The sequence below is a fragment of the Tiliqua scincoides genome, chromosome 1, assembly GCF_035046505.1.
Source record: "Tiliqua scincoides isolate rTilSci1 chromosome 1, rTilSci1.hap2, whole genome shotgun sequence".
Taxonomy (NCBI): Eukaryota; Metazoa; Chordata; class Lepidosauria; order Squamata; family Scincidae; genus Tiliqua; species Tiliqua scincoides.
In genome coordinates this window covers 14,913,812-14,929,559 of record NC_089821.1, presented here as the reverse complement: position 1 = coordinate 14,929,559, position 15,748 = coordinate 14,913,812, and the positions used below count along the sequence as shown (strand labels likewise).

Here is a 15,748-nt window from a genome sequence, read left to right as displayed (position 1 = left end):
TTGAATTCTCTCTCTCTATGTGTGTGTGTGTTTCAATATGCTAACTTTTGTATTTTGTAAGTTTGTAAGTTTATATTTATATCTAACTTTGTAACTTAGTATATGTAATCATACCAATAGGCATGCTTTCCTTGCGGGTGGCTACAGCCAGCGCTAACCAAAGCGAGGCATATTGGGGCACTCTCTTGGACACTCCCTTGCAGCCTGGCACCCGGGGTCAGGGCCACCCTCTTCATACACTACCGTTCGGCTGTTTCCTGGGTTCTTCCTTCCCTTACTCTTCTAAATAAACATGGAGCACATTAAACTTTCTTTGTGTTTGTACAAGCTTCATAATTCAGGAAGGGCAGTATGACTTTCTTGGCTTTGTTGCAGTTTCCTGTGCCCCTGGAGCAGTACCTTTCCCCCCCTGAGGACAACCTGAACCTCCTAAGGCAGTACTTCAAGACTCTAGTCACAGGAACCTTGCGGCAGAACTGGTGCCCGGTACTTTATGTGGTTGCTGTGGCTCATGTGAACAGCTTCATTTTCTCCCAAGATACTACCACACAGGTATGTGATTATCTTTCTGTACCACCTAAATTTTCCCATAGTGCATTCTGTTATTCCACCAACCAGTTGTGTGATATGCATTTATCTTCCCTGCATTGTTTGAAATATCTTTTCACTGGTGATGGCAGTATGTAAAGCAATGATGTGGTTGATGCTGGAAGGTTCTTTATGAATTTCTTGTGAATTTCAAAGCCAATATGAACCTGCAGAGTAATCCTCACAACCATCTTCAAAGGATTCTTTCTATGTTGTGAACACAATTTGCTGCATAATTGCTCCTTCACTAATTATATTTGCCTTTTTTTTTTTTTTTTTTTTGGTAGAAAAACATGTGGGTTAAATCTGAAGCTGTTCCTGCATGAATGGAAGAAAATTTTGCCAATCTCCTCTGCTCCCAATATCATTCTGTTCTGGATGATCCCCTGATCCTCAGGAGGAGAATGATGTTGGGAGCACAGGAGGCTACTGTGGTGAGGCAGGGGTGGAGTAGTTCATTTGCATGAGTTTCCTTCTGCTTGAACTACTTATGCAAGCACGCAAGTGACCCAGTAAGGCCAAGCAACTTAAAAGAGACATGAAATGGTTTCCCTTTGTGTTATGATGCTTTCAGGCAGTGCAGAGTGAGAATCCATATGACCTATAGATTACCTGAGACGTGATGGCCACCGGGCTTTATCTGTCATATGTTGAACATGAATTGAATCTTTAGATACTAGGTAGAAAATAGCAGAATTCAAACTGGAGCTAGAGGTGCCACCCACCCAGTAGTGTAGCTGTGGTGGGGGCGGTCAGGGCAACTGTGTTGCTGTCGCTCCCCAAAATAGCTTCAATGACAAGTGGAAGGGGCTGCTTACACAGCACCTGCAGTACTTACCAAGCCGCTCCCCCTGCTCTGCTATTGCACCCACCCACCTACCACCACACTTTGCCACCCCATCAAACCAAATAGTGTACAGTCCAGGGAGTCACAATTTCCAAAATGCCAAAGGGAGCAGCCCAGGAAGCAAGGAGTAGTGGGATACTAGTATGTTTAGATTGTCACCACTAGTTCTGTCTGCACCTGACTCTGCATCTCAAGCATAAAGAGGCACTTATCTAGGAATGATGACTTCCGTCTTCGACATTTAGCATGGATTATGATGGCAAGACCGTTCTCTTGGGACTCAGTCAGTGCTCTTGCTGTTACAACACAGCTAGAAAGAAGTCCAATGTCTTCTGTGTTTTGCTGCAGGAGATCGATGTTGCCAGAAAAAGCCTACTACAGAAGACTTGGCTCTTAGCAGACGAGGTAGGCTTTTGGTATCAGACTCTCACAACACCAGTTGCGTAATATGAAAAATGGAGCCTTACTTACATAAAAGGAATTCTCAAAATACTCCCCACTTTGAAGACATGTTTACAGAGTGTGTATATGTTTGGGCTCAGGAGCATTGATCCAGAATATCCCCCTACTGCAGATATCTGTGCTGGTTTCAGTACTGCTTGCTGTGGCTGGAAGCAATATCCGCACTTGTAGGTGAAGTTCCCAGCAACTCAGTATTGCTGATATATAGCAGTTCTGATAAGATGTGATTTCTCTACAACAAATGTTCTAGTTGAGTGAACATCACGTGGCCTGGATGCAACAATTGAGTGCCCTCTCTACATTTTCTCTGCCCACTCCCCTGAACAGCCCATCTTAGTCTGCAAAGACCCGTAGTCAATAGCAGGGTAGTCCAACACATGGCCCGTAGGTCGCATGTGGCCCACGAGGCATGTGTTGGTAGCCCCTGTGTGGTGTGCACCCCCATTCCTCCTTAGGCAGCTGCATTGCCACTTGCTCCAGCAGACGACTGGTGAAGGCGCTTCACTTGTCATCTGCTGGGGCAGGGCAGGGCATCCTGGGGGAGGTCTCGCAAGGTCGGCCAGCTGCATGAGACCTCCCTTGCTCAGAGTGCCCTGTCCTCAAGCAGTGAGCTGCTCATCTCCTTGAGGAGGGGGCACACTGAGCAAGGGAGGTCTTGCAAAGCCGGCTGGCCTCGCAAGGCCTCCCCCAGGACACCCTACTTCACTCCAGCTGACAAGCGCAAAGGTGCAGAACTTCAGCTGGAGTGAAGCAGGGTGTGCTGGAGGCTTTTAAGTCCTCCTGTTGTGCTGTTCCATTTTCTCCTTTAGAGAAGGAGAAGCCAGAATGGTGTAGCAGGGAGATTGAAAGTCCTACTGCATCTGCCTCCATTTTGAGCCTGCCGAAGTCATTCGGCCAACTCAGAACGTGAAAGTAATTGGTGGTGGTGTCATCATGTCACCGCAAATTACTTCCGGGTTGGCCTGTGGCACCCCAGCCAGGGGTTACGCAAGGGTCATGCGACCCCCCCTGGCGGTCCAGAGTTGGACCACCCTGGTCTATGGGGTTCAAGCTATATTGGAGGGTGCTGGGAAAACCCTTATTCTGTATTTGCTCTTCTTTCAACAATTCTCAAATTCTTTCAGGTGTTAAAGAGACATCTTCTCTACTATAAATTGCCAAACAAAGAGAGCCCAGTGGGGTTTGACCTTTATGACCAGCTTCCTCCCATCCGAATGAACTATCTGCACGCAGTGACTCGAAAGGATCACAAGGAAGGCATGTCCACCTTAGACTGTTAAAAAAGAATCTCAGCCATTGACTGGAGAGACAAGAGAAGCAGTGCTGAGATAGTGGGAAAACATGGTCTGCTCCAGTGTGTTTTTCCTGAGCAAGGGATCTGCTCAGGGATTGTGAACCTATGCCCTGCCAAGCCTTTGTAGAACATTGGGATAGCTTTCCATTTCCTATCTCTAGCCAACTGACTTTTCTTGATGAAAAAGAATGAAAAAAGTATATGTACCAAGATGGAATTCTGATGGCGTTTTTTCTTTTTAATAAAATTTGATTCAGATGTGTTGGTAAGATTTATTTGGTAAGAAGTTGGTAAGATTTATTATCTTGTACTGAGAGATGTATTAATGCCTGCTTCTAGTACCCAGTTATTAATATTTGAAATACTAGTCTGATTTGCAGCAGCAGGTTTAACGGCAGTGTCTGGGATAGAAATATCTGGGAAAGAGGGAACCAATGCTCTGAAATTGTTCTTTGCATGATGATTTGCAGAATCTAAGTCCTGTGGCTATACTTATCAGACATCTCAAGAAACCATGTCAGAAGTCTTCACCGCTGTGTGAAGCATTATCTTTATTAGCTGCTTAATTAGCTGATCCAGGGATGGGCTGGGGAAAGTTCCTTGCGCCGGCCTAGGAGGGTCACAAATATGCTGTAAAGCACATTTGCGCCTCCTTGTGAGTTGGCTGAATCCAGCCTCTACACTGACTCGGGGAAGGAGTCTTGCATTGGCTGAGCTAGGCTGATGCAAGGATCTGGGGTGGGCAGGGAGGCGGAGGGAGGCATTCCAGGGCAGGCGGAGGACAGCCCTGGGGCAAGCGGGTGGGGCCCAGGAGGCAGGGCTGGGACCTGGCAGTTATGCCGGATCCCAACCCCCATTCCCGAGCAGCGTGGAGCGGCTTCAAGCCACTCTGCTCTCCTCAGACTTATGCCACCACAGGAGGTGGTGCAAGTTTGAGGAGGCCCATTGGGGCTGCAGTGGCTTACACAGGGGTAAGGGGTTCCCCTCACCTCCTGCTGAGCCACTTTGGCGCCCTATCGTGTGCTGGATACAGAGCAGGCCCTCTGTTCCAGCGCCAGATATAGGCCTGCATGTTCCAGCACAAGATAGGATTGCGCTGTATATTTAATAAACTTACATTTCCAGGCACAGGACATGTGGCATCTGCAACCATTCCCAGGAAGGACAAGAAAAATAAGTGTGTGGTGGTTTGGTTGAGAACGCACACTGCAAGATACCGAACTTTCTAGATCTGAATGCATGATCGGGTTGCCATCATGAGTTCCTGCAGTCAGGGGAGATGAGTGATTTTTGTGGAGGGGAAAATTGACACTAAGATTCAGCAGGCTTCTCTTAGATAAGTTAAGATTTAATTGGAAAAAACCCATGTTGACAGTATGAGGGAATGACTTGACTGTGAATTTGTGTTATCTGCTTGTGGTCTTCAGGGAAAACTCCTGCATCTCCCTCATTGTGAAGTACAGAGCCATAACTAGGGCGCAGCCTGAGGGTCACCTGTCCTGAATGCTACACCAAGGGAGGTGCATGACAGACCTTCAGGCTCTGCTATAGCTAGAGAGGAGGTACTGGTGGCTCTGTGCTCCCCGTTCTTTGCAGGGAAGCCTCCACAGGAGAGGGAATGGGAGTGTGAAGTCACTACAGCAAGTGCCCCTCCTCCGGGGAGAACCCAGAAGTGTCACATGACATCACTGCTTGAGGTACCGGGGCATTGTGCCGCAACCCTGGAGAGGTAGATAAATATTTCCCGGTAAGCATAAGACAAGAAGCATAAAGTGGGCTTGTGCAGGTCATTCACACACCCTTTGTTCTCACATCTGTGTACTGTCTGCAGTTCTCCTAGGCCAAAGGTGGGTGGACAAGAAATGGCTGATTTTTTTCCCCCCCCTTCTCCTTTTCAGAGAGCTGTGAACTCTATTATCAAACTTGTTTTTTTCCTCACAAATCCTTTCCAGTTTGGATTACTAAGAAAAAAAAGTACCCAGCTAGTACATCTGTTCAGTTACATGAGATAATTTATTGTCTTCATTTGTACTTTTTGTTCCAAACTTTTTCCGGACAAAATTTATTCAGCTTGTTCCATGCTAGCATGTTTCTGAGAACACATGAAATTTGGTATGCATATTAATATTTTGGGCCTTTTTAAAGAGTGTGTTTTGTTTGGATAAAGCAGAGAGTTGAGGCCAGGAAAATTCTGCAAAAATGGAGCAAAGTGACCTTTTTAACTATATTCTGAGGTTTGATATTTTTTCATTTCATGGAGACCTAGAAACCTGCAACACCACAGTTAAATCACCTAGAATTCATCTGGCTAGTGACCATCTGGCTAGTGCCTGCCTGTGCTGGAAGAGCTTGACAGTGAACCAACCCTAGAAGAACTTCACGTGGCCCTGGACACCCTTGCCTTTGGCAAGGCACCTGGAAAAGACAGCATCCCTGAGATCATCGTCACTGAGCTGCATGAAATCCTCTGTCTTTGCTGGAGAGAAGGTGGAGTACCTCAAGACATGAGGGATGCAAACATCATCACGCTGTACAAGAACAAAGGTGACGGGTGACTGCAACAACTACCACGGCATCTCTCTCCTTAGCGTTGTAGGGAAGTTGTTTGCCTGAGTTGCACTAAAGAGGCTCCAGGTACTTGCAGAGAGCGTCTATCCAGAATCGCAGTGCAGATTCCGAGCCAACAGGTCCACCACTGATATGGTATTCTCCCTTAGACAACTGCAGGAGAAACGCAGGGAACAACGACAGCCACTCTTTATAGCCTTCATAAATCTCACGAAGGCTTTCGACCTGGTCAGCAGAGACGGCCTCTTCAAGATTCTCCCCAAGATTGGATGTCCACCCAGGCTCCTCAGCATCATCAGATCTTTCCACAAGGACATAAAGGGCACTGTTGTCTTTGATGGCTCCACATCAGACCCCTTTGACATCCGAAGCGGAGTGAAGCAGGGCTGTGTTCTTGCGCCAACCTTGTTTGGGATTTTCTTCGCTGTCCTGCTGAAGCAGGCCTTTGGAACTGCAACAGAAGGCATCTATTTCCGGACCAGATCAGACGGAAAGCTCTTCAAACTCTCCAGACTGAGAGCAAAGTCCAAAGTCCAGCTGAAATGTCTGCGTGACTTCCTCTTTGCCGACGATGCAGCTGTCACTACCCACTCTGGCAAAGATCTCCAGCAGCTCATGGATCATTTTAGCAAGGCCTGCCAAGATTTTGGACTGACAATCAACCTGAAGAAAACACAGGTCATGGTTCAGGATGTGGACTCACCTCCCTGCATTACAATCTCTGCGCATGAACTGGAGGTTGTCCATGACTTTGTGTACCTTGGCTCAACAATCTCTGACACTCTTTCTCTCGATACTGAGCTAAACAAGCACATCGGTAAAGCAGCTACCACGTTTTCCAGACTCACAAAGAGAGTCTGGTCCAACAAGAAGCTGACGGAACATACCAAGATCCAGGTCTACAGAGCTTGCGTCCTGAATACACTTCTGTACTGCAGTGAGTCATGAACTCTTCGCTCACAACAGGAGAGGAAACTGAACGCTTTCCACATGCGCTGCCTCTGATGCATCCTCGGCATCACCTGGCAGGACAAAGTTCCAAACAACACAGTCCTGGAACGTGCTGGAATCCCTAGCATGTATGCACTGCTGAAACAGAGACACCTGCGTTGGCTTGGCCATGTTGTGAGAATGGATGATGGCCGGATCCCAAAGGATCTTCTCTATGGAGAACTCGTGCAAGGAAAGCGCCCTACAGGTAGACCACAGCTGCGATCTGTGGTCATCTGCAAGAGGGATCTGAAGGCCTTAGGAGTGGACCTCAACAGGTGGGAAACCCTGGCCTCTGAGTGGCCCGCTTGGAGGCAGGCTGTGCAGCATGGCCTTTCCCAGTTTGAAGAGACACTTGGCCAACAGTCTGAGGCAAAGAGACAAAGAAGGAAGGCCCATAGCCGGGGAGACAGACTAGGGACAGACTGCACTTGCTCCTGATGTGGAAGGGTTTGTCATTCCCGAATTGGCCTTTTCAGCCACACTAGACGCTGTTCCAGAACAACCATTCAGAGCGCGATACCATAGTCTTTCAAGACTGAAGGTTGCCAACAACAAGTGTCCATCAGTTTATTTTTATTGGTTTTTTAAAATTTTATAAGAACTAAGGTAGCAATAACTTAAACTTTTTTTATTTTTTTAAATTAATTTATTATTTTAAGCATCAAGTACAACATTTTGTAATTAGAACAAAAGGAATCTATTTAAGATGACCATATAAATAGGTTCTTCATTTTCCACATTACTCTTTTTTCCAAATTCAAAAGACATTGGCGCTCCAGCAAAAAACACTAATCACTGACTGAAGACCCATTTTTCTCATAAACCCACAAGACTTCCCAAAACATTCAGGAGGACAGGAGGTTTAGTATATATTAACATATCTAAGAACTAAAGTTCAAAGTGAAAGGAAATTGATCTCCAGAGGCAATAATTTTGTATACAATATCATTACCTAAAAAATAAAAGACCAACAATCCAGACCACTTTTCACATCGTTCTTCCTATCCAACTCAGCATTATATGTTAACAAGGGCTGCCATATTTTCATAAATTGATCATTTATTTCTCCTCTATATATTCTGGCCTTCTTGGTCAATTTTTCCATAGGAACTATTTGCCAGGTCCTATTCCAAAATCTCTGTGATGTATGATCTTGGTATTTCAACTTTTCGGCGAGGCCTGAAGACCCTTCTGTTTAGACAAACCTTCTGAGTTCCTGGCCTTTTTAACATCCTTTAATATCTTTTTTTAACATCTGGTTACAGGCCTGATCCTTTTCTAATTTGCTGCGCTATGCTCTTTTACCTGACTACTTTTTTTATCTGACTACTGTTTTTATGATATGCCGTTATGTTTTTATCTGTTTTTAAATTATGTTTTTTAATTTGTTTTAACCTTGTTTGTAAGCCGCCTTGAGTCCCTCCAGGGAGAAAGGCAGGGTAAAAATAAAGTTGATAATAATAATAATATTTCTCCAGCTTTTTGCAGTCTCACACCTTGTGAGTCCAATAAGATTTGCAATTAATTATTTATTAGTCAACTTCTCATTTTCTCCAGTGAATAATGAAAATAATAATAATGTTTCATTTCCAATTATTTTTTGATTAGTCAAAGCTTCTATCCACGTGATTATTTCCTGCCAATATTTTTCTATTTTAGGAAAAAAAATCCACATATGTTCCAATGTACCCTTTTGTCTGCAATTCCTCCAACACATATCTGATATATCTCCATTAATTTTATGCAATTTTGTGCAGTACAAATGCCATCTATGAACTACCTTTAAAACGATTTATTTCGTTCTAGCCGATATTGATTTATAGGGGCATTTGGTCCATATTCCCATCCATACTTCCTCTGATATATCAATATTCAAATTTTTTCCCTATTTTAACGCCCATACCCTTTCCATATTCTCTCTCAATAATATTTCTATATATTAATGAAGTTAATCCTTTTCTATTATGTTTATTTTCTTCTATACAATATTGTTCAAATTCCGTTAATGGTCTCATAGGGCCAAATTCTTTATATAGTTGCATCACAAAACTCCTTACTTGTTTTATTTGTAGCCAATTAGTTCTTATTTGATTTGTTTTCTCTTCTAATTGTCTGGTTGTAATTGGTTTCCCTGCTTCAAATAAATCTCTAATTCTATAAATTCCAATTTGTCTCCAATGCTTAAATTGTATATATTTCTTCTGGAATTTGAAATTTGGATGATCTAACAAAGGACATAGAGGAGATATAGGGGGGAGCAAGGAATTTCATATATTTACACCATATTCTTAATGTTTCAAAAGTAAAAGGGTTTTGTATTTGTTGTCCCTTCCTAATCAATATATATATATATATATATATATATATATATATATATATATATATAAGATATGCTTTAATTAATGCTAACATCGATAAGTTTAATCTAATTCAGGTCTTCATTTTCACCTTTATCGCATCTAGCGAAAGTATTGCTAATTACTGAGTTTTTAATTAGCTATATGTATTACGTTCAAAACTCAACGAATAGCATCCTTTGGTCTGGTCTAGAGGGTAGAGCTTCTGTTAGCCAGAAGATAACATCAGAAGGTTGCCAGTTTGAGGGCACTGGCAGCTCCCTGAACAGCTGAGAATGGCGAGACCTTGAAGCAGCTGATAAGCCCAGCTGAGTGATTCCACCTGCTCTTGGTGTGAGCAAGAAGCGTCTTGGCTGCCCTCCATGTGAGAGATGGAGCTGCTTGTCAGCCTGCGTGGGAGAACTGGAGGCCAGAAGTGAGACCAAACCAGGCAGATCCATTCTGAAATGTTGTTGATTCTTGAAAGAGAGAACCTCTATGATTGTAAAAATCCCCTTGAGGGATTTAGAAATGCCTGCCTATGTAAACCGCCTTGAATAAAGTCAGAGGAGTAATCCGATGACCAGAAAGGCGGTATATAAATAACTAGTTTTTATTATTATTATCCTTTGTCTTCCTAACATAAATCCATATTGATTTGTATGGATATAATTAGTAATAAAACTATTTAGTCTTTGTGCGAATATTGATGAAAAAATCTTTTGATCCTGATTTTGCAATGTGATTGGTCTATGGGAGCATTGGATCTTTTTCTGGTTTTAATATGGCTATTATTCTAGCTGTCCTTCAAGACCGGTATTTCTCTACCTTCCAAAATTGAATTAAATAGTTTTAGGAGGTGCTCTATAACATCATCTTCCCAAATTTTATAAAAATCTGCTGTGAACCCATCGCAGCCTGGTGTTTTTCCTTTTTAAAGTTTTTTACCACTTATTTTATTTCCGTTATTGTTATTGGAGAATTAAGTTGCTCTTTATGTTTTTCTAAAATTTGATTAACTCTGAGTTTACAAATTTTTTAGCATTTCTATCTGATGTTATCTCTGTTTCATACAAATTCTTATAGTACTCCATAAATGTAGTTATTATTTGTTGTTGTGAATTTACTACTATGCCCTCTTTCATTTCCACAGACACAATTACCCTTTTAATTGCTTTCCTTTTTACTGCGCACGATAACAATTTAGTATTTTTATTCCCATATTCATACTAATTTCTCTTTAAATGATTCATAGCTGTCTGAATCTTTGATGCATCAAGTGCCTCTAATTCAGCTCTAGCTTTTATTAATTCATTATATACCTTATTTGATCCTTGTTTTTTATGCTGATAAACAAAATTTTTATTTTATTCTCCAACTGTTCTTGCAATCTCTTTCTTTCTTTAATCTAGAACTTTCCATAATAAATTTTCCCCGTAGAACAGCTTTTAAAGTGTCCCATAGCAATGCAGGTTTAATTCCTTCTTTATCATTTATTGCATAAAAGGTTTTCATTTCCTCCTTTATTTTTCCAATAATCTCTGTATTTAAACATATATTAGAACTTAATCTCCAAATTCTGGATTTATTCCTCTCTCTGTTCGTCCAAGAAAGTTTTATTGGCGCATGGTCAGAGGTCATGATTGGAGCAACTTGTATTTTATCTAAATATGAAGCCAAATTTTCTGAAACGAAAAGATGACAATTCTTGAATAAGTAGCATATTTTTTAGAAAAATATGTAAAATCTCTCACTCTAGGATTTAAATATCTCCATGCATCAATGGAGATGTATGTCAATAAAAGGGGGGAAAGAATGGAGATTAGAATTTCAACTGGTACATTTTGATTGTATTTTATATTCTAGTACAGTGGGCTCTCCAAATCTACAAGGGGGTTGGTTCCAGGAACAAAATCCATAGATGCTCCAGTCCACAGTTGTAATGCTGGAAAAATGGGATAAATTGCAGAAATTTGCCTAAATCTGCAATAATTGCCTAAACTTGCGTGACTGAGGTGAGTGCAGCAGACAGAGAGCACTGAAATGGCAGAAGGCTACAGCAGGGTAGGTAAAAATAAATTTTTTTACATACATTTTCAATCTGCTGACAGTTAAATTGATGCTGAGCCTACAGATACTATGGGCCCACTGTATTATATAAAGAGATTCCAATCTGAAATTGGAGATATAATATGGCCAGCTGCCTCTCTCCCTTCTCTATACATCACTAATGCTTCAGGCATCAGAAGTACCCTCGGTGGATGAATGGGGGATAAAAATTTTGGACTTAGCAGAAATGGCCAAACTGATGACCCTGCTTAAAGAAAAATCAATACAGGTTGAGCGTATTTAACAGCAAATTTGGCTCAACACGGGTCCCCAGACCCTTGCTTGAGCCAAATTCAGCCCAACCTGAAGCCTCCAGAGGTCATGGCAGCTGTACTCCAGTTGCCTCCAGAGGCTCTTCTGAGGCTTGTGGAAGCTAGGTGCAGCCGCCACAGACCTCCAAATGGCCTCCGGAGGTCCTGGAAGGACACTTCCAGTTTTCAGCCAGACCTCAGTAGCACCCAGAATTCTCATGATTTGATTTCATGCAGAATTCAGTATCTGCAAGGGATCCAGGAGCAGAACCCTCTTGGATAAGAAGGTATCACCTGTAAATTCTTTTGTAGAAAATTGGAAACCACTCATTGACTTTCTGTATACGAAGGACAAAACGAGACAGTGATTTGTGGATTTGAGGAATAAGAATAGTGGAAACAAACAATTATAGAGAAAAGCTTAGTGACCATGACGTACAAAAAATTATGATGGAGAGCAGAATTATATAATCTTGAAGTACAGAATAGATAGAGGAAGGATGTAAGTAAATAGAACTTACTGCTTCATGCTTGCTAACCTTTTCTTTTAGATAGACATAAACTATGGATTGCATATGTATTGATACTTTGTTATTAATTTGGAAATGAAAAAAACATACTAAATGATTCATCCTAATCTGTGTTTAATTCCATATACATAGCCAAGCCACTGCCCATCTTGCTCTTTCACCTATATGTTGACTCAACACCTGCAGTAATAGACAAATTACAAGGTAAACTATCAGCTTTGGTCATACATCTGTTGACAATGTCCTTTATAAATTACTTTTAAATATACCATTTGTCCTACAAGAAATAGTTATGGTTTTTTTGTTAGGAAATTCTGAGTTTGCACTATTGGGATTAAGAGTAATAGGAGTTCTCCTGCTGGAGATGCAGTGGTTCTAAAGTTGATCATTTACACTTGTGGGGGAGGGGGGTGGAATGGCAGATTATCAGATAATATTAGAAACCTGGCAGCTCAGTCAGAATTGGATATAGACCACAGACGAAGAGACAGAGACCACACAAGAGTGGTCAGTCCATCCCCACCACAAGGCAATTCTTTAACTGATGTGAAAACTGATGCGCGTCACAAATCTATGGGTGTTCTTAATGAAGGAATAATTGTTCAGTTTAAAGCAGCAAGTGAAGGAATGCCTGGGGCAAAGATTACCCATGTTCCAGCATTTTCAGAGGTGTCACTTTATTCAAAGTATTATTAGAAAGTTTAATGTCAACATATTCCCTACACCTTTAAAAAAAAAAAAAAGTTGGCAGTGTACTATAGAAGTACGATCAAAATGTGACACAAATCTTTTGAGCAGACCAACAGAAAACTATTCAAAGAAAATAGGCTGAAGATCTTGGGGCTGAGCTAGAAACTCATTTGGGTTCTGTTAACACAGAGGAAATTAAACAGTCAGTGCCCACAGCTCTCAGAGAGAACTACTTTCAAGTATTGTACAAATTGTATTTTACACTTAGAAAATGTTAGCAAGTGGGTTTCAACAGGCAGTAAACACGTGCTAGAGATACCACAGTAGTAATGATGAGGATCTACAAATGTGGAGGGGATGCCAAATTAACCATCAAATAATATTGTAGAGATGTATGTGAGGCCTCCCAGTGGGGGGAGGGGAGGGCCTGCCCGGCCTTTCCAAGGGGGGCCCCAGTTCACCAGAAGAAGGGGGGTTGTGTCACCCGGTTCCCCCTCTTTGGGTTGGCAGCATTTGCCGGTCAGGAGCAGGGGCTGCTGCAGCAGATCCTCCTGCCTGCTCTTCTAACTCCTAACTGCCTTCTCATCCCTGGCCTCCAGGTTTATGTAGGGCAGACCCCTCCCCTTTGGCCCCTCCCCTTCCCTCACAGGGATGTGACTGCCCTCCCCTGGGATTACCACCACTCCTCCCCTTCCTCTCTCTGTTTCCCTCCCACCTTCTCTCACCTGGAGCTGCCAGGGTTGTTCCTGAGAGTTCTGGGAAGGCTGCTGCCTCTGCTTTGGTCTCTGCCTTTGGGGGTTGGGCTGGTCCTGCCCACCTGGGTCCTGTAGCTCTGCAGATGATGTTGGGAGGTCCAGTTGTGGGCCCCCACATCATAGCCAGGTGCCCTGCCCGGCAAGGCAGTTCCCAGCTGGCTGGACGAGGGAGTGCTCCCCTTTTCCCCCGAGGCAGGGGAGGGGCGACTGCCCAGCAGCCGAAGGGCCTGCATCCTGTCTCCCCCCTCCCTCCTCCAAGGCAGAGGGAGAAGCTGGGGGTTCAGCGTGCCGTGTTCCTTGGCTGCGCTTTGCCGCCTACAGGAGTGCCAGGCAGCCTATGGGGAGGTGGCCCCATGTTCCACCGGCTTCCTCCCTGATCCTCTGGCCCAGAAGCCTTCTCCCTGGGTAAGCTGGGGACTTGTGCGAGGAGGGGAACCCCGATAATGTACATAGTGGGTAATTGGGTAATTATGCTAGTGATTTGGAATGTGCACACTTCCTTAAGTACATAAGAAGTGCTCTCGCATTTGCAAGGAAAGATTTGACCACTGAAATAAATTAGGAAAGTTAAATACATTTAAACAAAAGCAGAATCCAGTTGACTAAAAGCATGCCAGCTTTATGAAACAAAACGATCTGATGCTGTCTGATATACCCTGGTGACTGCCCTAGAGCAGTGCTTCCCAAACCTTTTAGCACTGGGACCCACTTTTTAAAATGATAATCTGTCATGACCCACATAGCTTTACTAGAAAAAAAAAGTGATCGAGTAAGAAATATTTTATTAATACTTCATTAATTATTATTCACTAATAATAATCAGGGTCCTGTGCTCCCAAAGCTGCTAGAGACCTTACATATAGTATGTGTGTGCAGACGTTTGCTAGACTCTCCCTGGAAATGGAGTTCAAGGACTGTTCCCTCAAACCTTCACAGTTATTCCAAGGTAACCATAAGGTTGACCTAGAGAACAATATGTGCACTTGGGTACTTCCAGGTCAGATGCAAAGCTGAAACTGGGTTCACACTTCATCTACAGCATGTCAATTACTAAAGAAGATTGGAATATGTGACATTTTAATTTGGGGGTATGAATATTACCACATACCACAGGTTCACATTCTAGCCATGAGGGTGGTCTCGCCATCTGGATTGCCTACTCCTGCAACTTCCTTCTGCAAATTTTTTAAAAAATATTTCAGAAACTTTTCATGACCCACCAAAGTTCGGCTTACAACCCACTGGCGAGTCCTGGTCCATAGTTTGGGTAACACTGCCCTAGTGCATATTTGCACTGTCTGCTAGGAAGCAGGATCCAAAAATCCCCTGCTGCCTGGGCAAAGAGGCACCTCTGAAGTAATGGCTGTCTTATATTTAGCAGGGGGGAGCAGCTGCCCCTATTCATTCCCTCTGCCTTTTCTAATGAAGACTGACATCTCCTTTTTGCCTTTCTTTTTTTTTAAAAAAAGAATATGAGTGTTTTTGGGACAGGAAACCATCTTTTTATTTCTTCTGTCGTAAATTTTTGTGAAATTTTTTGGCTGAAATGCAGTATATAAATATTTGGAAGCAATAGCAGCCTCAACTGACCCCAAGACTGAAACCACGTGTGACTTTGGAAACCATGATACAAAGCATCCTAGAAAAATGCTGCATATCTACTTTGTATCAGGGGTTGGACTAGATGACCTTGTGGGTCCCCTTTCAACTCTCTGATTCTATAATTTCAGAAGTGATCTTCAGTTCTGCATACATACCCAACCTTGCCAGATTTCTATGGCTAACATTTCAGAATGTTTTCTTTTGGCAGATCACTAGAGGGTGCTGCTGAACAAAATACAGTCTATGTACAAGTCTGGACGTGCAGCCTCTCCTGAACTCCAGAGATGATTTTTGCAGCAAACTTGCAGAGCAAACAGAATACATTTTTAAGTGTTAAAATACTTGTGAGTGTTCTTATCTGGTGAGCAGTGGTTAGGAAACTTTGTCAGCAGAGAAAGTGTCTTTGGAAAGTGTCATACTAGCCACAGAACAGGATGGGCCCAGAGTTGAGCTGTTAGTGACCTGCACTTACCCCTTTGCCCCCTGCTACACCCCTTTAACTGGGTAAATTGGGAATGAATTGGGAACTGGTAGTTCTTTCTGCTACCACCTAAGGAGGAGGACATCTTTGTTTGAATCATGTTGATTTCATACTGAATTTCATACATTTTTGTTTCTTATAAAGAGAAATGAAGTACAACAGAATTAGGTTTGACATTTTAGAAATAATTAATGTTATTTTTTCATAAGATACATTTCATTTTTTTCCCCATTTTGCTATGA

At 42.7% G+C, this 15,748-nt stretch overlaps 1 protein-coding gene across 2 annotated transcripts in view; it reads left to right on the top strand.

Annotated features, from left to right (window-relative positions):
- RPAP1 (RNA polymerase II associated protein 1) overlaps positions 1 to 3,414 on the top strand; it is a 52,610-nt gene extending 49,196 nt beyond the window's left edge. For both annotated transcript variants that reach the window (XM_066631728.1, XM_066631737.1), the window contains 3 exons: positions 376 to 552; positions 1,784 to 1,840; positions 3,022 to 3,414. In XM_066631728.1, the coding sequence (XP_066487825.1) occupies positions 376 to 552; positions 1,784 to 1,840; positions 3,022 to 3,177 (390 nt within the window). In that variant the 3' untranslated portion in view covers positions 3,178 to 3,414. The remainder of the gene's footprint in view (positions 1 to 375; positions 553 to 1,783; positions 1,841 to 3,021) is intronic.
- Positions 3,415 to 15,748: the final 12,334 nt, after the last annotated feature.